At 38.5% G+C, this 24,127-nt stretch overlaps 1 protein-coding gene and 1 pseudogene across 2 annotated transcripts; one reads left to right on the forward strand and one right to left on the reverse strand.

Annotated features, from left to right (window-relative positions):
• The first annotated feature begins 1,938 nt into the window (after positions 1 to 1,938).
• On the forward strand, positions 1,939 to 23,311 carry LOC121395049 (CUB domain-containing protein 1-like). 2 transcript variants are annotated; one of them, XM_041567563.1, is made up of 6 exons: positions 1,939 to 2,520; positions 3,132 to 3,369; positions 12,605 to 13,006; positions 15,744 to 15,831; positions 17,492 to 17,607; positions 22,180 to 23,311. In XM_041567563.1, exons 3-6 carry the CDS (start codon positions 12,742 to 12,744, stop codon positions 22,230 to 22,232), a joined length of 522 nt encoding a protein of 173 aa, XP_041423497.1. In that variant the 5' UTR covers positions 1,939 to 2,520; positions 3,132 to 3,369; positions 12,605 to 12,741; the 3' UTR covers positions 22,233 to 23,311. The 2 variants fall into 2 exon arrangements, 1 of the variants encoding a protein (XP_041423497.1); XR_005962211.1 differs by lacking the exon at positions 17,492 to 17,607.
• Positions 22,342 to 22,482, reverse strand: LOC121395283 (annotated as a pseudogene).
• Positions 23,312 to 24,127: the final 816 nt, after the last annotated feature.

Genomic DNA, 24,127 nt, shown 5'->3' on the forward strand with positions numbered 1-24,127 from the left:
GCACCAATACATACTCCGTTCCTAGGTGGACCCTCATAAAGTGCAATGGTGGCAGAGCGTGCGCGCGCCCACCCCCCAACGTGTACATGCTCCTGACTCAACTGTCGTGAATATAAACGCAGTCTCGCCGCATCAGAATATCTTTTTGCTCCAGATATCTCCAAACCCAGAGCTCCACTTCGCCTGCCATACAAATAATAACATATACCTTCCACTCTCCGCCCCTGGAGCCCTCCCTAACAGCCCTTCTATCAATGCCCTCTCACCAACTGCTCCATACGCCAACCTCATCAATTTCCCCCTTAACAAACTCACTTGTCAGTTGCTTGGCAGATAACAAGTCGTATAATAACACCTATCCTACCTTCCGTAAATACCGCCTAGCTTTTTCACCTTCTTTGATCTCCCAGAATTTTTCTTTTACCCGCTCCCTGCTCCTGTTTCATTTGAGCTGCAAAGACTACAGCTCCTCCTTTATATACTATTTCCGGCACAAACAGGCCACGCCCACCATTGTAGGCCAGCAATCTAGAAACATCGCAATAGAGAAGCAATTCACTATCTGTGATTTGCGCTACTTCTTAAAATAGCCACATCATATTAATTACTCGTTTCTGATTGGTAATTAACAATACAACTGTAAGCCCAACCTCTCTGTCGGGGAAACCATTGGCTGAGACATGCTGGGGTGGGAAATCTGAGTGAAAAATCCCAGAAAGAGGCAGAATGGTGGAGAGCAGATATGATACTGCAATAAAAGGTGCAGTGATTTTGAGTTTTGCAAGTAGCATGAGGGCTGACACCTGACTAAGAAGGGAGATGGAGGACTCATGAAGGGGGAGGGATGGAAGAGGATGGATAGAAAAGGGCTAACAACACGGCAGTGAGTGGAGATAAGGAAATCTGAGAATCTGTGTGTCTCACTGAATGAAATAAAATAAGAAAAGCTTTTATAAATTGTGTGTAAAATTAGTTTGCTGTGTGTGAAAATAGGGTGTGTTAACTGGAGGGCTGCTGGCAGCTGGAGGGAGATCTCTGTAGAATACTTGCAGAGTATATGCAGCTGGAAGTCGTGGGGGTTTAGGGAGCAATTTGGGGGTTAATTGCACAGGCCCCTGGAGTTGTTCCCCGGGCCCCTCTGCTGAGGTAGAATTCCTACCCCCCGCCAGCACTGATACCCCCACTGCCCAATTATCCTCTCCACACACCTCAAGTTTCCCAACACTCTCTCTTCAGCCTGAACTTGTACTATAATCCCCTCTGCACACCTCAAGTTTCCCCAACACCCCCTTCCCCAGACTTGTACAACATTCCCTCCCTAGCACTCCCCAAACTTGTACAGTTATCCCCGATGTGCAACTAAGTTTCCCCAGCAGCCCTGCTCTGTCTCTGTACCTTCTGCACCGCTCAAGGTTCTTCCCCCTCTCAACTTGACTCTTCCCTGCAGCCCAAACTTGTAACATTGTCTCTCTCTGCAGTTTCCCCAGCACATTGCTTGCACCCCCTAAACATGTTACATTAGGGCTATTTACATACACATTAAAGGGGTGGGTCACCTTTATAGTATGTTATAGAATTATCATTTTTAAGCAACTTTTCCATTGGTCATTTTGCTTCATTATTTTTTTTATATTTTTCTTTTAAATTATTTGCCCATTTTATCTCTTTCCAGCTTTCAAATAGTGGTCACAGCTACCATCTAAAAACAAATGCTCTGTAAACCTACAAATGTATTGTTAATGCTACTTTTTATTACTCATCTTTCTATTCAGATCCTCTGCTATTCATATTCCAGTCTATTATTCAAATCAGTGCATGGTTATTAGGGTAATTTGGACCCTAGCAACCAGATTGCTGAAACTGCAGACTAGAGAGTTGCTGAATAAAAAAATGAATAACTAAAAAGCCACAAATAATAAAAAATGAAAACCAATTGCAAATTTTATCAGAATATCACTCTCTACGTCATACTAAACTTTAATTTAAAGGTGAATAACCATTCAATATTTTGATGTATTTGTTTAAGATACATTATGCTTACTAAATGTAGGGTTGGATCTGTCCATTGTGTCTTTGTGTGGACCAAGATTTTATTAACTCTACGTTAGGTGGAATAAGGCAGAAGGACCCAGCTGAAGCAGGGCTTCCTAGTTATAGTCTGTGCCATAGCAAAGAATGACAAATTTTCAGCATTCCTTGAATGGCCATCTTATTCTGTAGCTTCTACACTTAAAACAAAAAGAGAAGCCTATACAGAAAGTGCATATACAAATATAATTAATGAGTCAATGATGGTGCCACAATCATCTTGCTGGGCCTGCACAAATACTTTTTTCAGTTTATAACCTTTCACTTGATATAACACTTTCTGCCCATATGCTGCTATTGAAGTTTACGTGCCATATACGTTTACCTCTCCCATACAATTATTATATATTTTTTATTTCAGATTTCACAAAGGCGATGCCCTTATTACCATGGCTGCTGGGCTTAAGACTAAAGGAGAAGGAGATAAAAAAGGTTTAGTTCCTCCACGTGCATATGCTATCTTTTACATAAGGGAAAAGTTTTTAGGGCTGCATGTGCCTTTAAGTAGTGCGTATACTCTAGGAAGCCATTGAGAAATACAGGTAGTACAACTATTAGGGGCCCTGCAGAACAATATGATGTACAGTTTAGTGTATCAGAAGGGGCCCCAGGTTTATACTGGGCAATAGAGGGAAAGTGTGTTCAAAATGGTGATTCCACATGCAGTATTTTGAACCAGGCAAGCCAGATACTTTTGTGATGTAGTTAGGTGTACTGTGGTTTGTATTGTAATGCAACCAGGGGTGCTCTGCCAATGAGGCCATTTGAGGCACTCGCCTCAGGCGGCATCGTCCCCCTGGTTTCCAGGGGCGGCAAAAATGCCGCTCCTGGTAACTAAGAGCCGAATTACCGGCAATTGCGCTCTCTGCACTAGTGATGTGGACCCTCCCGACCCCTGGCTGGTGCTGAAGGTGAGTGCCGTGGGGGGGCGGCAAAAATGAAAGCCCTTGGGCGGCATATTGGGCAGGATCGCCCCTGAATGCAACTATATCCTTCAGTGGCCTTTTTTTCTTACTTCAGACTATTTTATGTCTGCCTTTAAGGTTTCTTCAGCTAAAGAACCACTGGATCCATTTACAATGGAAAGGAAGATTCTGTGAGAAAGATGATAGAAGCTGGACTCCAGAATCCTTAAAATGTCAGCAACATAGACTAATTGTCTTTCTGGTTCGTCCATCTTCATATGGGTGCACATGCATAGTAGAGTGAAAAGCCGAACTTTAACAAAAAAGCCAGCTTTGACCATTGACCGTGGGCCATCGAAGAAAGAAGCAGAAGAAGGTAATCGCTTTAGGAGGATATTTGATCTATCTGACTGCTGCTTTTTTACTAGCACTTACCAGTATTGTAACCAGGTGCGAATATATATAGAGCAATGTGTAGTAATGTTTGGAGCAAAGTCACAAATTGTATTTTGCAGATTTTCATATTTTTCAGGATGATTTTGCAGTCGAGAGTCTGTTACATTGTTTTTTCACAAGAATAAAGACCAAAAAGTTTACTACAGCATATTCTCGATTTATTTCATCTTTATAAGGCAATTACACATGTGCCATAATTATAGTGGTTCCCATAAACTTCAAGGGAAAATAACCTAATCATCCTTTAACATCGCTAATAGCTTGTGCTCCGCAACATAGCACTTCTACATAACCTTCACAACTACTTGGTATGGCTCGTTTATAAACATTGGACAAATTTACACCCGGGCAGTAACCCATAGCAACCAATCAGTAACTAGCTATTTTTCAGCCAGCTGCAGGTTGAACGGTGAAAGCAAATATCTGATTGGTTGCTATGGGTTACTGCAGAGGTGTTAATTTGCAGAGTGTTTATAGATGACCCCCACTGATTTACCCTATGTGATGGAATCATGCATACCCATGCATTTACCTTGGTTTCCCAGTATGAGAGGGAGAACACACACCACTCTACACTTAGAGGCACATTTATCAAGGGTTGAATTTTGAATTCAAGTTTTTTAAAACTCCCATGAAATCAAAATTTATTTTAAAAAAATCTGATTGAATTAGATTCGAATTTAAAAAACTTGATTCTAGTTTTTTTCTCTAAAAAAAAATCTCAATTGTCAGGAAGGCTGCAAACAACTCAAAATGTATCCCTGGACCACTCCCATTGACTTAAATAGCAATTCGGCAGGTTTTAGGTGGCAAATAGTCGAATTTGAGTTCTTAAAAGGCCAGAGTTTGATAAATCTCGAAAATCAAATTCAAATTTTTTGAAAAACTCGAATCGAATTTGAATAACTCCCTAGTCGAATTTGACAGTTTTGACCATAGAAAACTCGGAAATTAGAATTTTCATTTCCACCCTTGATAAATCTGCCCCTTAGAGTAAGAGAAATATGAACACTTCTATACTATAGAATGATTACACTTATAAATACTCAGTGTCAGTGCTGCCCAACATCTGTGGTACTGAGGGCCAGATGTTGGCAGCCCCCTCAGTTCATAAAAATAACACTTAAAAATATAAACCATAATATATTCCTTGTTTGACATTCAAAAAGCATTAAAAGTACAAGTATGAATTGAAGCATTTTAAGTATGTATTTCCTGAAGGCTAAAAAGGTAGATTAAAGCATAGTATGTCCCCAGAAATCAAGGTTGATACTATCTAAAGAGATACTGACATCAGAAATTGAACCTTTTTTTTACATCTATCATAAAATTGACTTTGCATGCTTCTTATGATTTTGCCATAAAGTATTTGCCCAATGCTTTTACATTACCTATCTTGACTCCATGTGATCGCCATATTTGTGCAGCAGGAGTCCGTTAGCATTAGAAACTGCCTGCAATACTTCTTTTTTCATTAACTACTTACTGCCTCCTTTCTCCTGAGCTATTTTAACCCTTCCTAGACTTCCTCCTAAGTTTTCCTGGTTTTCAAGTATGTCCTCCTTATTTTATCCTTTTTTTCTATTCCCTGTCATCAGTCCTGGGAGTGTACTCCTGTGTTTCTGCCATTTATTTTTGTGTAAACAAATATTATAAACTATCTATATAAAATATTTTTTCCAGTGCCCAAAATGAATTGTGTGTTTATATATATATATATATATATATATATATATATTTTTTTTTTTTTTTTGAAACGTAAGTGGGGGCAGTGATCACAGGACTATCTTATTTCAATCCTTTTGAAGTGGTGTCAGTGAGAGCTTGTCTTGATTCCTGCCTGTTCAATTGACAGGCTCAGCAGACAAGGCTCTATTTACATTACAGCAGCTTGTATGAGGGAGGGGTAATGACATCACTCCAACTTGCAGTGCAGCAGTAAAGTGTGACTGAAGTATATCAGAGCACAAGTCACATGACCTGAGGGCAGCTGGGAAATGTCAAAATGTCTAGCCCCATAGCAAATTTTAAAATTAGATATAAAAAAATCCATTTCTTGTTTTGAAAAACGGATTTCAATGCAGGATTCTGCAGTAGTAGCACTATTAACTGATACATTTTGTAAAAAACAGTATCCCTTTAACTGACAGGCTGAGATGGGATAGTCAGGTTGGCATAACAGTCAGGTTTAGGAACTTCAACTAACAATTACTTACAAAAAACAAACCTCTAAGCAAAAAACAATCCACATGACCTTTAGGTAACTTTTAATTTACATTCATATTTTAAAAAGTTGTTTTTAGTATCACTTTAAGTAAATATTTTTGACCATTACATTCTCCCTGTAAAGAACGGATGGGGCTTGGGCAGCATGTAAGGCTGTACTGGCACACAGCAACCCATTCGCTGTTTACAGATTTAATTCTGCTGGCAGTGCATTTTAAAGCCTCTGATAGCTTCCATTGGCATATTACAGTTGGGGCAGTCTGAGTTGCCACCTAGGTCCCATGGCTGTGGGAGACCCAAGGCCTCCTGAACTACCTTTAAAGGGGATGTAAAATACTATTTTTTTTAATGAAAAAATTTATCTCCAATATACTTTAATCAAAAAATGTGTACCATTTTTATAATAAACCTGACTGTATTCAGTGAAATTCCCCCTTCGTTTTACTTGCTCTGACTGCTGCAGATAGGAAACTTCAAACAGTCCCTAACTGCTCTGCAGGGAAACTGATCATACTTTCAAAAGGCAGGGGGATCCCCCCAACGTACTTCCCAGAACTCAAGCAGCTTTGTTTGTTTCCCTGTAGAGCAGCCAGCGACCGTGTAGAGATTCGTTTCCACAGACCCAATGCAGTCTGTATATTCTGTAGGGATGCACCAAATCCACTATTTTGGATTTGGCCAAACCTCTGAATCCTTTGTAAAAGATTCAGCCATATACCAAACTGAATCCGAATCATAATTTACATATGCAAATTAGGGGTGGGAAGGGGAAAACTTTTTTTATTCCCTTGTTTTGTGACAAAAAGTCACACTATTTCCCTCTCCACCCCTAATTTGCATATGCAAATTAGGATTCAACTCGGCCGGGCAGAAGGATTCGGCCAAATCCGAATCCTGCTAAAAAAGGCCGAACCCCGAACCGAATCCTGGATTCAGTGCATCCCTAATATTCTGATTATTAATCAGTCTTGCTGTATCAGCTTCTATGGCAGATATTATTTGACTTGTGCTGTTTTGATAATTTATGATGATCCATAAGCTTAGCCTCCCAACAGAAGCCCAGACTACACTGAGCATGTGCATAGTCTTGGTCTTGCAAAGATGTTTAAAGGAGAATTCATCCCGTAATAAAAAAAACCTCCCCGTTACCCCCTTGGGTAGACCCTTCTTCCCCCAGCCTACCTGCCTCCCCGGGCAAATGCCCCTAATTTTTTACTCACCCCTCCGTGCAGATTCTGGCCTCGGAGTTCAGGGCAGCCATCTTCTTCTTCTCTGGTAATCTTCATGTCTTGGTGGCATTTGCGGTACATGCTCAGTTGGAGTAAATTTCTGGTCCAAAACCAACTGCGCATGCGCCGAAAGTCACGGAATTTTTTCAAAATCTTCGTGACTTTCGGCGCATGCGCAGTTGGAGTAAATTTCCGGTCCCAAACCACTGCGCATGCGCCAAAAAGACTGAAGAAAGATGAGGGCTGCCGTGACCTCCGAGGCCAGAATCTGCACGGAGGGGTGAGTAAAAAATTAGGGCCATTTGCCCGGGGGGGGGGGCAGGTAGGATGGGGGGAGGAGGGAGGGGATCTACCCAGGGGAGGGGTTTTTTTTTATTACAGGTTGAATTCTCCTTTAACAGTTACAAGATGATGACCACCTGTGGCCAACTTTGAAAGCATAAATTATTTGTTTTATTTGGCTTCTGGTGCAGCAAGTTCATGTTTATATTTTATATACAAAATACAGCATTTCTAGCATTATTCTATTTTAGACTTTAGTTCCCCTTTAATATAATATCTGTTGTATAACATACAGGGGACAAACACAAAAGTTAAAGAACCTAATGCAAGGGTAAGGGTTTATTGGTAAAGATTTAAAATACCAAAAAGTAAAAAAGAATGTTCAAACGAGGAGCATTACCATATGGTCACAATTAATCACAGGCATACCAAACAGAAACACAAAACTTGACATTCCAGCAGGGGGGTTACTACCCCCAGAGTTTACCCTCACCATGTACAGATTTGCCACAAACTTCCAGGTTCTGCCGCTCGCAAGAATGTTAAAATTTGAAGCTTGTTTTGTGCGACAAAAAGAAAAAGACGCACAACAAAAAAAAGGGAGCACACGTAATGGTTTATTCATTTAAATGTGGAATACAAAGCCTCGAAAATTGTTGGTGGTCAGATTTATTATAACTTGATCCTGTGTTTGTAATCTAGTAGTAATATATATATATATATATATATATATATATATATATATATATATATATATATATATATATATATATATATATATATGTATATATATATGTATATATAGATGTATATAGATATAGATGTATATATATATATATAGATATAGATAGATATATATATATAGATATAGATAGATATATATAGATATAGATATAGATAGATATATATAGATATATAGATAGATATATATATATATATAGATAGATATATATATATATATATATATATATATGTATATACATGTGTAGCAGTATGTTGAGCATAAAATGCATGTGAATTTGCCTTCCAAAAGCATAAACATCAAAAAAAGCCCATAGACTCTAATGTAGTTTGCTACAAAAATGACATGCGTCCACAATTTGTCGCACAACAAAATATTCATGAAACAAAAAAGTTTCACAAATTATTCACAGTTTTGAGAATTTTTTTGCAAAACAGGACAAATTCAGTTATCAGTAGTGATTTTTACTTTGTCTAACCGTACTTTGATATCACCATAGAGGTTGTTGCCTTCCAAAGTGTTTTTTTTTTTTTTTACCATACTAACTTATTTGAAGAAATGCAAATTTGAAGTTTACAAATCCACTTGGTTTCTATAACCTAAAGAACAATTTAAAAACGCCCCTGAACCGGTCGTAGCAATATTTTCCCACAAATACATTCATCCTAACCAATACACTTTCCTCTATTGCCACTTTTTCCCAATTATTAAAGCACAATTGCTAAAAATGACACATTCCACTTCAGGGAGGTTTAAGTCTTATAGCAAATTATCTAAGCCAGAGTGGACAGCAATACAAACTTTGGATTCTGACAAAAATCTTACCAGAAAGCTTTGTTAAGTTTTAAACTCTTCATTTTGGTATTTACACTGCTAGTTCAGAAAAAAAACTGGTGTAACTATTGTTTATACTGACTGGGTTTGAAGTAGGGTAGTCAAATACATTTGTCCCTAGTTTTGTGTGTTTTATCCAATACTTGAAATTAACTTTTTTTCTAATCACTTTTAGGGTTATTAGGGTGTTACCTTTTTTGTGCAATTCAGATAAATGTGTCCCTTTTTATATTTTGACAGTTATGTTCAGTTGTAGGTCTCTTACCTGCACATCCGCACTCTTCAGCTTCCTCGATCACACTGACACAACTTAAATCAAAGGGCTTTTTGTATCCGGAGTGAGCATTTTGACATCATTGGTCACATGATCCATTAAAGAGTAAGCCAGATGGATAATGAAGGTGTTATCTAACCAGGTTTGGTATTTATAATAATAGTAATAGTGAGCATTATGACATCAGTGGTCATGTGATCAATTACAAAAAAAAGACAGTTGGAAAATAATAAGGTTCTTGTGGCATATAAATATTATATATAAACTTACTAGCACAATACATAAATATATTAGACCACTAGGGTTAGTGGCGTAACTTGGGCTCAAAGTGCCCCCCGCAATACAATTTACTAGCAGCCAATATGTGACTTAAAGGAGAACTTTCTCGCTTGTCTTCTTTTCTCTAGGCATAGGCCTCCAAATGCGCACTAGAGTGAAAAGGCTGGCTTTTCCTTTCTAAGTTCAGCTGTTGCTCTGCTGAGCATGTGCTTGCCCAGACCTTGAAAAAAAGAAGATGGTGATAAGGATCTTTGCAGAAATACCCTGGGCTGGAACAATTTTTAACAAACAGGAGCATTGGCCTTGGGTATTAGGCAAACAATTATAATTACATTGGGGCATGCATAATTGTAATTTAAACTTAAGTTTTCCGATAAAATCCATTTATTTAATTCCCCTCTTTAAAATAAAATGCTGAGCTGAACATTGTTTTTATAAGAAAGTGAAATTAAATGTAAGCATGTTTTCAGTAAAATGCTTCTTTGCATTCAATATTATGAGCTTCTCTAATGCAGGCATTGCAGTGTTGGCTTTTAAGTCACTACAGTTTCAACTACAAGAGACCCCGGCCTTCTGGTTTTCAGAAAAAGAGCAATGGTGATTACAGCTAACTCCAATCCCTTTCCCCATTTATATATGCAAGTAATTCCAATCAGTGGTTTACGTTACACTGACACCTTAATGCACAGGCTACCCTAGGCCGTAGGGGCCCAGTGTGATCAGTGGCCAATTTCTATTTTCTTTTATTTTAATATCTATGCATACATAAAAATCCAGATTTTGCACCTGGGAAACTGACAATATGTCTAGCCCCATCTCAGATTACAAAATTAAATCTAAAAAATCAATTTGCACTTGGATAAGAAAAACACTGTTATACTTGTGGGTGGCAAAAGTTAGGCACCCCAAGTGATCCCATTTACTTACCTGACACCAGCGAGCACCATGGAGTGATCGTCTTCCGGCTTCTTCTTTCTTCTCGTGGCTCTCATGCTCAGTATAGCGAAAAGCCAAACTTTAATGGAGATTTCAACCCTAAAGTTAAAAAATCCCGACCCCCCTACCCGACATAGACCCCCCTCCCTCCTCCCCCCATCCTAAGTGTTACCCCGGGCAAATGCCTCTAATGTTTTATTTACCCCTCGGTGCAGATTCAGGCATCAGAGATCACGGGCGCCATCTTCTTCTCTTCAGAAATCTTCAGAATGAGACTGGCGTGTTGGCATTTGGTGCAATTTTCTGTTTCACGACAACTGCACATATGCCGAAACGCAAGAGAATTTTCAAAGCAGTTGAAGATGGCGCCTGTGAACTCCGATGCCTGAATCTATACCGAGGGTTAAAGAGATACTGACACCTGAAATTAAACTTTTTTTTTACATCTATTATAATATTGGCTTTGCAAGCTACTTCTAACTTTGCCATAAAGTATTTGCATGATGCTTTTACATTACCTGTCTGATCCCCCATGTTCCTGTATGAGGGGGCTGCCATATTTGTGCAGCAGGAGTCCGTTAGCATTAGAAACTGTAACTAACAGGCTGAGATGGGACAGTCAGGTTGGCAAAGTCAGAGTGTCAGAGAGTCAGGCTTAGGAACTTCAACTAACAATCATATACAAAAACAAACCTCTCAGCAAAAAATGATCAACATGACCTATAGGTAACATTTAATATACATTCATATGCTAAAATTCATTTTTTAGTGTCAGTATCACTTTAAGTAAAAGGTTAGAGGCATTTGCCCGGGGTAACACTTAGGCTGGGGGGAGGAGGGTCTATAATTTCAGAGTTTAATTCTCCTTTAACGGCTATTTCATTCTACTGCACATGCGTCTACCCCAGGAAATTTGAAGAAAGGAGAAGGTGTAAGACTATAGCTCCATAGTGCTCGCTGGAATAATCCCAGGCCAGTGCAGATTTCTCCTGATAGGTACACCAGCCCAGGGTGTCCGGTATGTAAATGCAATCACTTGGGGGTGCCTAACTTTTGGCACCCAAGTAAAAATGACTTTCCTTCTCCTTTAAAGGATAAGTAAACCTTTAAAATAAATGAATGGAAAAATGATGAGGGCCCTATTCTAAGATATTTTGCAATGTACATTCATTATTTATTTTGCTTTCATTCCAATATATTAAGGGATACATGTACTGATAATATGAATTAATTTTGTAAAACAGCGCCATCTGCTGGTCAATTTCCGACCAGTCTGACAGCACCACCAAGTGGTCAAGCAAGTTGTCAGGAGAAAGAAAGAGGCTGATGTTCTTCTGCTTAGGAAAAAAATAAAAACCTTTCTCAAACCTTTCCTAAGCAGAAGAACTTCAGAGCAGCCTCTTTATTTCTCCTGACAACTTGCTTGACTACTTGGTGGTTCTGTCAGACTGGTTGGAAATTGACCAGGTGGTGCTGTTCTAACAAAATTCATTCATGTTAACAGTACATGTATCCCTTAATATCTAGAAATAAAAAGAAAATACATAATGAATGTACATTGCAAAATATCTCAGAAACCTTTTATTTTAAAGGTTTACTTATCCTTTAAGTAAGTGTAAGGTTAGCTAGTGCGGTGGGACGGGCCTCTCCAGCGGAAGATTTATCCAGGCCTGAACAACAGCCTCCCAATAGTGGCCCTGGTTGCAGACATTAATATGCTTATATGCCCTAGCAGCAAGGGCCTGCCCTGACCCAACGATGGTGTGTGCAAGTCGGCTCACCTGGATAAACCTGTGGGTTCCGCACAGTTACAGTTGTAGTATTTCTGGTCAGCTGATCTCTGAGGCAGCACAGAGACCATCAGAAAATGGTGGTTCAAGGCAAGAGATGTAAAAGGTCAATATTTACTTAAATATATATATATCAGTATGACAAGATTCTTTAATTTACTGTGCTCAAGTATTCATTTTGGGGGTATAGTTTTCCTTTAAAGTTTCTAATGTTAACAGACTCCTGCTGCACAAATATGGCAGCCCCCTCATACAGTAACATGGGACATCAGACAGATAATGTAAAAGCATCCTGCAAATACTTTATGGCAAAGGTATAAGTACCTTTCAAATGCAATATTATGATAGATGTAAAAAAGGAGTTTAATTTCTGGTGTCAGTATCTCTTTAATGGATGGAGATTGTGCAGATCATAGTGACTGCAGTGTTGTTAAAACCATATCCTACATAATATGAAGTTAGTTCCAAGGCTTTTACTTTGGGTACCATTCTGTGTATGTATTGTTGAATTGTGATTCCTTTACACTCGAAATTGAATTGATGACCTTTTTTTGCAATTTCAGGTTTGTTAGACATTCATTTTCACTTTTTTTCATGTTGCGGAGGAATGTATAATTACTGTTGCTCCAGCTCCTAACTCTACAGTGACTTTACAGACCCCTAACTGGTACGAGGGACTGCCAGAAACTGTATCTGTCTCATGGTGATGCCTTCTAAGCAATTTGGGAAGTTAGCATTTGCAAAAGACAGAATGGCCATTATATGTGAAACTGGACGTGCATTTATTAACATAAAGGAACAGAAGTCTGCTGGGCCAGATATTGTTTTGAAAGATTATGATACCCTTCCCAGCTCCATTAATCTTTTCTATCCTTTCTGGCTTAACATCTCTAACTGTAAGCCTAAGGTCTGGTCCAAGAAGCTTCAGATACAGTTTTCTGTTATGTTTATCCAAATTGAATCAGGTGAGCCATTGTTTAAAGGGAGATCTGGTATCTATTTTGCTGGGTGTGGGCCATTTATTGTTATGTTTTTACATCTATAATGAGCTATCTGCAGAAGTTTTTCCTGCTCAGCTAGAAGCACGTGAATACGTGAAGCTTCTTCCATTGGCAATTTTAAACGTTTTGTGTGGTATGTTGGTGTTATTGTATCTCGTTCTGTATTACAGACCATTGTGCCTTTACAACTAGAAGGAGCGATTATATTCTTAAAGTTGCCTTTCTTCCGAAAACAGGTTCAGCAGACAACAGGGTTAAAGGGTTTAGTTCATCTTAAGTAACTTTGAATATCAATTCTTCAGTTGGTCTTCGTTTTCCTTTCTCCGTTGCCTCTTTCTAGCTTGAAATTTAAATAGCAATCTGGTTCTTGGGGGTCACTGACCCTGGCAGCTAAAATTCATTGTTTGTAAGGCTACAATGTTATTAATATTGATAATTTTTTTTACTTTATCTTCAAGACTCTTATTGAAATCAGTTCCTGGTTGCTAAGGTAAATTTGACCAGGACAGCCAAGTCATCTTCAAATTAAAGAGCTGCAAATAAAAAAGTTAAATTCTTCAGAAACCTCAAAAATGAAAACCAACTGCAAATTATTTCAGCATATCACAGTCTACTTCATAGGAAAAGTTAAAGGAGAAATAAAAGTAGGTCCAAAAATCAGCCAGATATCTGTTGGGTGAAGACCACACTGATGTACCTTTAATGTTCCTGTCGCTGGTGTTTCTGGATAGCATCTCTGTAATCCAGGTGCAGAATCTGCAAACTGTTACAATTTGATACATTTCTCAGCAGCATCTGTGGAATATTAGAAACTATTGTATCAGTTCTCACAGTTGCCTTTAATTAAACTCAGGGATTCTGCTGAGCATCACCAAAAATAGGAAATGGAGCAACTAAAATTTGGAACAGTTACAGAGTTGGTTACCCCTTCCCCTTGGGCTTAAAAATGAAGCATTACAATTGAATATTAGAAAACAGGTAAAAAAAATAGAGAACAACTGAAAAAAGTCTTTATTTCTGACCACCTGAAAAGAAAAAAAAAAGTGTTTGGAAGGCAAATAGCCCCTTTAAAACATATCTATGTCCAATAGATCATTAAAGGACCAGTAACATCAAAAAAAATTTTACAAAAATTTGTTACAATACAACGAAAAAAACCCATCAAGACCAATAAAATTTAAAGTAGCAAATCCTTTATTAAGATATAACTTACAGAAACTCCACTTCCTGTCTTCTACAGAAACGGCGAAAGGGCGACCATCCATGCTGCTGTGCTTGATTGCTCTTCTCTGGCTCTTCACTGACAGCGTGTCGCTCTCCTCCAGCTCTTCAGAAGGCCGCAGCGGTGTTATTATGCCTGTCCCCACTGTAACATAGCAGACTGCCAGCATACAAGGGTAACCCAGAACCAGCTGCCCCTGCATTATTTTAACCCTCCTGGCACCGAGAATATTCCTTCTGCCTGCTGCTGTGGGCTGCTGGGGAGACGCGCAATCAATGTCTGGATCAGTAAAGGGAGCCTGCCTTCCGAAGGTGAACCAGCTGGCCGGCATGTTTGTGAACGGCAGGGCCCTGACCAATGTTGTCCGGCTCTCCGAACATCCCCAAGGCGAACTGCTGCCTTCACGATGGCTCCAATCACCTAGCAGCGCCAAGACTCCCGCCTCTCGTTTCCCGATTCCTCCAGAGCGGAGGTTATACAATCCTCAGCCTTTTGCCCCGCTCGGGCTTCCTTATTATGTGCAAGGCTCTCCTTTTGGTGCTGGAATCACTCCGGTTTTGTTACTGATGTAACCGGAGGAATAGAGGAATTCCGGAAACGAGAGGCGGGAGCTGCGGAGTCTCAGCACAGGGAACTAGGCTGCTAGGTGATTGCCATCGCAAAGGCAGCAGTTGGCCTTGGGGATGTGCGGAGAGAGCCGGACAGCATTGGGCAGGGGCCTGCCATTCACAAACATGCCGGCCAGCTGGTTCACCTTCCGAAGGCAGGCTCCCTTTACTGATCCATACATTGATTGCGCGTCTCCCCAGCAGCCCACAGCAGCAGGCAGAAGGAATATTCTCGGTGCCAGGAGGGTTAAAATAATGCAGGGTCAGGTGGTTCTGGGTTACCCTTGTATGCTGGCAGTCTGCTATGTTACAGTGGGCACAGGCATAATAACACCGCTGCGGCCTTCTGAAGAGCTGGAGGAGAAGATCGACACGCTGTCAGTGAAGAGCCAGAGAAGAGCAATCAAGCACAGCAGCATGGATGGTCGCCCTTTCGCCGTTTCTGTAGAAGACAGGAAGTGGAGTTTCTGTAAGTTATATCTTAATAAAGGATTTGCTACTTTAAATTTTAATTGGTCTTGATGGGTTTTTTTCGTTGTATTGTAACAAATTTTTGTAAAAATTTTTTTGATGTTACTGGTCTTTTAAGTTAAATAAAAGACTAAGATCATACAACATAAAAATCAATTATCAAAAATCAAAACTAGATAAAGGTATAACAATAACACAAAAATCTCTCTTTAATCTCGCTTAAAGTAGGAACAAATAGTCAATGAAATAATTTATTTATCACTAATGTAATTGACAATTGTCTTAAGAAACGGAATTATTAGCTGTATCACTTGTGGTATCCAATAATGTATATACCAACTGCCTTTCCTTTTCAACTTAATATTACATTATAAGTAACTGCCTTCTTCCTTTATTTTAGACCTGACAACAATATTAATTGCAGCTTGTTCTGCTATTGCAGCAGTTATTTTCATTATTGGAGTAGCTGTTTACTGTGTCAGAAAAAAGTAAGTAGACGGCTATAACAATTAAAAATCAAAAAATGTCATTTGAAAACTATTGTCATTTATTTATAGATATATCACCAAAACTTCCTGGCCTGGCCGCTGATTTCCCCCCCCCTGCACATATCTAGCCAACAAAGGGGTGTAAGGATGGGCCATCATTCCTATTTAAAATGTGGAATTTCAGCTCTTAAATGAGAAATAACTAACAAAGAAGTAAGCTAGAAATGTTGTACATTATGTTTTGGGCTTCTTTACCAGCCCAAGGCAACCACAGCCCTTTAGCAGTAAAGATCGGTGTCTCTGAATATGCCCCAGTAGCTCCCCATCTTCTTTTCTGCTGATTCACTGCACATGCTCTATGCTGATGTCACTTACTGAGCTTCGGGACCAACTCATAATATACAGTACACATAGAATATAAATGTCACAATATAAAGCCGATTAGTAATTAATACAGATAATTACTACATGGCAGCACAGAAACCAGTGCAACTAGCATGGGAATTTAATAAACAGCCTTGTAGCATCAGCTTATATTACAATCCAACCTCGTTTTCTGCTAGATAATTTGCAACGACCCCTAAGCTTAGCTTCTCAACAGCTGCTCAGAGCCCACTGAGCATGTGAGTGTCGCAGACACTTTCCAAGATGGTGACCCCCTGTGACAAGTTTGATGTCCTGGATCATTGTTGAAACTTTAGGCTGGTGCATTAAGTGCGGTATATACAGTGCGGCATTTTTAGCCATATTCATTTTTAGGGTTTAGTTCTCCTTTAAAACTACCAGAAGTGGCTTTTTCTACCCCTGTTAACCTAGTGGATGCTGCTACTTGAGGCAAGAAATTCAACTTGCCCCATGGCAACAGTGTCCCTGAGCACTTACTACTACAATAATATAGCAAATGAAATGTGAAAACAAAAAGGTCAGGGGATGAGACAGGAGGATATGAAGACCCTACAATGTAAAGGTTATAAACATTCTTGCAAAAAGTGACTATGGTTATGCTATACACAGTCTCAAACAGCATAACAATGGCACCTTCCTCAGGAGCCACTCCCCTCTGTTGTAAACTTCTGTACCAGAGGATAGATTTATATAAGCGTGTTTTTGAAAAGCTAGTTTTTAAAATTACAGGTTCTTTCGCTAGCACCTTTTCTACTCGTCAAGCTTTTATTTGATTATGTTTGATGGCTGCACCAAAGTTAAAGTTGGGTCTTGAAAGTCACGTGAAGAAGTTTGAACCAATGTTAAAAAATTTAAAAAATGGTGTTAATTTGAATTACATCCATTGAGACACATAGATGTGTGACGTGTGTCTGATTTCCTTGTGACTTTGTACTCAACAACCCCCTACAATTGCAGTTGAATCCAATTCTTTTGCACAATGAACTAAACCCTGATATTCTACATTGAACAAGCTCAGTTAATGAATTAAAATGAGATGTAATACTGTCAGTGAGCGGATCAGTTTGTTTGCTCTGCTTTTGACCATAATTCATTTTATTTGTGACTAATGGAGAAAAAAGCCCCAGTAGGGATATACAACTCTAAACCAAACATAGAAATTTCAAAGCGCCAACAGTTGCAGAGAAAAGGGAGGAAAAACAAAGAGTCCCATGTTTATCATTGATGAAACAATGGTCTATTGTCATTTGTTAAGAGACACTTCTGGTTTGGCCAGTCCAGAGGCAAATGTGGATGTGTACCAGCCATTTCAAGGCCCTATGGGTGAACCTCCTCCTGTTCCACCACTTAATCGTATCAACAAAGATAAAGGTAATGAGGATCCACTTGCCTCTTCCAAGAGACTTGAATTTTACTCTTTTAATAAATCAGGGTTAAATGAACCTATAGGACACGAAGACACAAGTCTTGATATGGTAAATGGACAGAAAAATGGACCTGTGCCAATGGCATGATAGAGATACGATTAGTTATGGATGTCAGGGCTACAGGGGAGCAAACGAGCAGTATCTGCTTTAAAGGAGGTTCACTTGTAAACAGCATGATTTGTCAGCAATGTCAGTTCCTGTGAGCCACTATCAACACTACTGACCATTTGACAGTAAATAAAGATCAATAGAAAGTTAATTATAATGCAGTATAATAATTGTAATATTTTCAGTACGTTTCATGTTTTCCATATCATGCTTTAGTGAAAGCTTATGTGGCAGTTGTTGTTTGTTACAACTCTTCTTTGTGTCTTTTTTTTTGTTTTGTTTTATTTACTTGCCACTGTTTTTTCTTAAAGGAACAGTAACACCAAAAAATTTAAATGAGTAGTGTTGCCCTGTATTGGTACAACTGATCTTTTTGCTTCAGAAACACTACTATATTTCATATAAACAAGCTGCTTGTGTAGCAATGACAGATATTGAAAAAAGGCTATATGGCACAGGTTAAATAGTGGATTACAGATATACATTGTGTTCTACAGAGCTTATCTGCTGTGTAACCTGAGCCTTTTCTCCTTTGAATGGCTGCCCCCATTGCTACACAGCAGCTTATTTATATAAACAAAAGTAGTGTTTCTGAAGCAAACACAGCAATATTATCAGTGCATGGTAACACTGCATTATATTTTTATTACTTTAAAACATAATTTTTTTTGATGTTACTGTTCCTTTAATTTAGCAGAACATCCAAGACTCAGCAACAAGTATGTGGTGTTAGGATTTTTATTAGTTATACAGGTATGGGACCTGTTATCCAGAATGCTCGGGACCTGGGGTCTTCCGGATAACGGATCTTTCGTAATTTGGGTCTTCATGCCTTAAGTCTACTAGAAATTCATTTAAACATGAAATAAACCCAATAGGTTGATTTTGCTTCCAATAAGGATTAAGTATATCTTAGTTGGGATCAAGTAGAAGCTACTGTTGTATTATTACAGAGAAAAAGGAAATCATTTTTAAAAATTTGGATTATTTGGATAAAATGTAGTCTTTGGGAGACAGCCATTCCGTAATTTGGAGCTTTCTGGATATCGGGTTTCCGGATAAGGGATCCTATACCTTTAGTTCTATAAATACTGTTTAACAGTAGGAAAAGGATTCTTTATTCCTTTGAAGCCCAAAAAAAATAGCCTGTTAATGTTTTTTAAATTGTTTATCCTGGAATAACTAGCAGGACATACATACTGTAAGAGGGGATTTCTTGTTTAAACATAAGTTTGGAGCACTCATACAGGAGTAAATTTTAAATAAAGCCTTGCAGGGTATCACTGAAGAAATGAGAGACTTTGCGTTTTGTGCCAAAATTTACCAAGTGAATTTGCACCAAAGCTAACGTGTAAAATTTTTTTTATCCAGAGATTGTCCAGTTTTAGCAATATATTTTGAAATTGCACATTATTTGGGCATCATGGGGCCCCTATACCTCCTGGGCCCCCCAGCAGCCGCAGGGTCTGCTTCCTCTGTAGTAATACCCCTGGACTGTTCCTTATGTGAACAGAAGCGAAGGCTACTGCTCTCATAGGGGCTGATTTTCAGCTTGTGCATTTCAGCAGCCTTATTTCAGCCCCTCATGTGGCACTTGCTTAAGTGTTAAAGAATGAATGCCATTATTTGACAGCATTAAAATGACTGTATGGACATTTAGGGGCAGATTTATCAAGGGTTGAGTTGAAAATTCAAATTTCGAGTTTATTTTAGTGTAAGTTGACTAGGGAATAGTCCAAATTCGATTCGAGTTTAAAAAAAAAACTATCAACTATTCAACTATCCGTCATCTAAAACCTGATTAATTGGATTTTTAGCCTATGGGGGACCTCCTGCAATCAATTTGTCATTTGGTGGACTTTTGAAAATCAAATTTATTTTTTTTTTTTAAAACAAATGAAATTCGATCAAATTCAATTCGAATTCGGGGTTGATCCTATTCACTTAAATTAATAAAATTTGAATTTTTTAATGTTTCGATTGGTCATTTTTTTCAGAATTTCTGAGAGTTTGTGTTTTTAGAAATGTACAATTTTGATAAATCTGCCCCTTAGAGATAGTGACAGCGGACTATAGTTCTTCATAGTTCGCTTCCTTTCTATAGCAATGGGAAGCTCCATGAGTAGCCAGAAATTTGAGCTATCTAAGCTACTCACATTTTGTTAAATTACTTACAGTGATCCATGGGGGTTTGTTTCTGTTACTAGTCTCTATTCACCAGTGTTTTTCATTATCATCCATTGTTCTTTTATGATTTCTGTAACGTTCCAATCACACATGGGCTTGTCTACTTTCTTTATTTTTAGGCAGTGCCTTTTGTCAAAATGTTGAAAATTTTAAAACAAATCAATTCCCCTGTATAATCAGTGGATAGTGACCATAATTAGGACACAACTGAAGGCACTTGGTTATGCTTAATAATGGCACTAGTGTGCTATACTTGTAGCCACTGATTATGCTAAGAATTGTTATAGATTGTTCCCTTGAGATTTTTTTCCTGTGATTATGCCTGCCCAAAGGTCAGATATTTGCTTTAAGCTTTATATGCCCACCACGTGTATGGCTAAATTGGAGAGACATCTAATTGACGGAGATGCATATCATGTGTAAACTTTATTGGAAATACATATTTTCAGTGTTGAAGACTAGGAATCTTATTAATAGATGTATTTGGCCATATTGGCCAATTAAACATGCAGTCTTCAGATATTCTGATTTTGTTTAGTTAATTTATTTACATTTAAATATATGTGATCTAGGTATCTCCAAAAAGTTGACAAAACCACCTAGAGGTAATGTAAAAATACATGCCATGCCAGGAATGAGCTAATATGTATTCCTTTTAGTTTAAAGGCTTGTACTTTGGTGAATTCTCAGAGCTTCACATGGATTCTTATGTAATATATCTTTTTATTGTAATTATTGCAAAATGTGTTTGAGAATAAATATATTTAGATTAATTTTAAAGGCTTTTTTTATATGTAAATTATTTTGACCCTTGACTAGTCGTGGAGCATGCTCCATAGACCCAAATCTAGAAATCCAACCCAGGATCTTTAAGGTTTGAGCAGTAACAAAAGAGATTTATGTGGATATCTTTGGGTAAGTTGAGATGGATAGAGCTTTGATCTGTTTACATAAGATATTGCATACACTCTTCTGTCTAGAATATTGTCTATGAATTTATATGGTGTCGCTAAATAAAGATTTTCACAGCTGTTTTGTACACAAGCTAGTCGTACAGTTGTGTTCAGAATAATAGCAGTGTGTTTAAAAAAGTGACTAAAGCTCAAAATCCTTACAATAGCTTTTATTTCCATACATACAAATTCATTGGGAACACTGTACATTGTATTCCAAATGTGTGTTATTCCTGTACAGAAAGTGAAGAAATGGGGATATCAGGCTGTTCCAAAAAATAGCAGTGTCTGCATTCTTCTTGACAAACTCATTTACTGTAAACTGAAACTGAAAATGTTTCAAGATTTTGCTTTCCTTTGAATCACTGAACTAATATTTAGTTGTATAACCAGTATTTCTGAGAACTGCAGCACATCTGTGTTACATAGAGTCGACTTCTGGCACCTGTTACATTCAGCGCCGGATTTAGTGGAAGGGTGGCCCCAGGCTGCATAGTCCTAGCACCCGCATACCCCCCTCCGGTGCGAGTGCACATGCCCAGCGGAGTTCACGGCAGCCGTCTTATTCTCATCGGTAATCTTCGGAATGAGACTTGCGTATCGGCAAATGCGCAGTTGGAGCAATTTTATGTTCCGCGACAACTGCACATGCGCCGAAACTCACTAAAATTGCCAAATAGTAAAGGCTAAGGTTAAAAATGTCCTGGGATGATTTTCTGGCAGATTAAAAGGTACACACCCATATCTGAATTGTGGACACTGTAATTGTACCATTCCAGGGAGAAATATAACTCATCTTTTGAAAGGTTCCAAACGTTTAAAACGTGGGTGTTTTACTTGTGACAACTCTAATGCCATATGCCACATTAAATGCGGGTGTGGGTTAGCCTATGTAGGGCAGACAAGTAGACCCATAAAGATATGTCTGAATGAACATAAATCTACTATCCATAATTACCAAGCACCCAAGGAAGAAGATAGAATAAAAAGGCACCAGGGCCAGGAACAGTAACAGAAAAGACACTACTCTGGCTATTTATTTCTTTCAAAAGTCATAGGGTGCCTCAATTATGTTGGCATATACTGGAAAAAAATTGGAATAAAAACGGACAGGATAAGAAAAAAAACTTTAATACAATGTAAGTCTCTTTGGATTTGGGTTCTTCAAATCAAGGTCTCTGGTGGCCTAAATGAGGAGTTCAACTTGACATGTTATTTGTAACTGTATTGTGAATGTTTTGTACTAATTCCACTTACTTTTTTTACAGAGTTGAATATTGAATTGAATATACCAGCGACACATTCTCCACCTCCCAACTAGCAGGGTGAAAGCAGGTTTTTTACATGTATGATTTGGTAGCAGGATCATAGCCATTTATTACACTTCAACTGTTACTTCGCTATGTTGCTTGGATATTTTTGTTGTCATTTGAGGCTTACAAACTAATATGGACTTTGGACTCTTCATCAGTGAAGGAGCTCGTTATATACCCCCCTTTGCTAAAGGGTACCCCCTCCACTGATGAGAATAGATACTACACTTGATCTTGGCCAAAAGGCAGAGAAGCAATAGAAATCGGTACACCCAAAAGATCCAACACCTAAGCACATGAAAATGAATGTGGTCTATACTGTCCATTGTAGTGAAGAGTGCTCAGATATATACATTGGGGAGACAAAACAACCATTCAGTAAGAGAATGGCCCAACATAGGACGGCAAACTCCCCAGGACAATACTCCGCAGTCGATCCATATCTAAAGTAAAAGGGACACTCCTTAGAGGACAAATTTTAGACCAAGATGGTTTGAAAGATATATGAAGGAGGGAGGCCATTTATGCCAAAGTGGAAAAACCATCCCTGAACAGAGGAATGGGCCTGAGACAATGCTTGTCATCAACATACAATGTCGCTTTAACATCCTTACCCAGCGGTTTCATAACAATTCACGCTTCCAGTCATGTACATTGAAAAATTAACACCTGATCAACGTACCATTGTGACTGGATCACACTTTCACACATCTGTGAGTTTCAGCCAACACCATCTAAATAAAGTTCAATGGAAGCATTGTGATTGGATGTCTGTGACGTTACTACCCTTAAGGGTTTTTATTTCCCTACAACTTCAGAAAGTCCAGTTGTTTTAGAGATTACTTTCCTGTAGGGTTATTTAAAAATGTGGTGTGCAAAGTACGTGTGCCATTACCCTTACTAACTAAGGCAAAACCTTCATGAAGAAGGAGTCAGGGATACTTGTGGATAATAAAGTCAGCTGCAGTGAGCAATGTCAGTCTGCAGGAGGAAGAGCAGCCAAGGTATTGGGGGGAAATGTACTGTAATAAAAGTTGCAAAGAGAAAACCAATTTCGCACAAACCAGAATAAAATCTTTGTAATTGATATTTTCCATGAGAATATTATTGCATTGAGAATTTTAATTGTGCATTATGCACATTTAAGAAGTGCTTGAAGGTGGCATACTCTTTTGGAACAAACATAAGTTTTTCAGTAAGAAGTTTTTCTACATACACTGCACACTGGTGCCAACTCACAAATCTGATTTAGTCTCACAAGCTATATTACATTCGTACAGAAGTAAATTTATTCACACAAATGCATACATTGTTGCATTACAAATTACATTTTACTGGCTTTTATCAAAAGCAATGTAGGTTTATGGAAGGGGTTGGTAATTTTTCCCTTCACATAGCAATGGGAAGGCCTTGTTTTAAGGGACAGTTAGTGAGATTCAATACACTCACAGTTTGTAGAGAATACTTTCCTGTTATTTCCTGTTAGCGCTGTCTGCTCCCAATCATGTGACTCAGCATGAACATTATCAAGGACCAGTGAAAAGAAAGACGCGTTCCTACATTCGCTGCGGTGTACCAAAGTACCTCCAAAAAGTTTTAATGTGCAGAGTACAAAAATCAAATGTTTCAGGAGCTTACTGCCGATGCGTTGTGTATGCTATCACTGACAAAGGGGGCAGTAAGCTGCTGAAATGTTTCATTTTTGTACTACGCACATTAAAACTTTTTGGGGGTACTTTAGTACACCAAAAACATTGTATCCAAAGGGTGTGAGGGTCTCCAAAAATAAAGAAACAGATGTAAAAAGTAGAAAAATTTATTAGGACATGAAGACCTAACGCGTTTCATGCCTATAGGGGCACTTACTCATAGGCCTATGAGAATCCCCAGTGACTCTCTGAAC

Source organism: Xenopus laevis, chromosome 6S (genome assembly GCF_017654675.1).
Source record: "Xenopus laevis strain J_2021 chromosome 6S, Xenopus_laevis_v10.1, whole genome shotgun sequence".
NCBI classification, from domain to species: domain Eukaryota; kingdom Metazoa; phylum Chordata; class Amphibia; order Anura; family Pipidae; genus Xenopus; species Xenopus laevis.

Excerpts from the sequence above, each read along its gene's own strand:
- LOC121395049 (XM_041567563.1), top strand. The coding sequence starts at position 12,742 with ATGGTGATGCCTTCTAAGCAATTTGGGAAGTTAGCATTTGCAAAAGAC. Across the intron at positions 15,832-17,491 it reads GTTTACTGTGTCAGAAAAAA|AGACACTTCTGGTTTGGCCA; the intron begins GTAAGTAGACGG and ends TCATTTGTTAAG. Across the intron at positions 17,608-22,179 it reads TCGTATCAACAAAGATAAAG|AGTTGAATATTGAATTGAAT; the intron begins GTAATGAGGATC and ends CTTTTTTTACAG.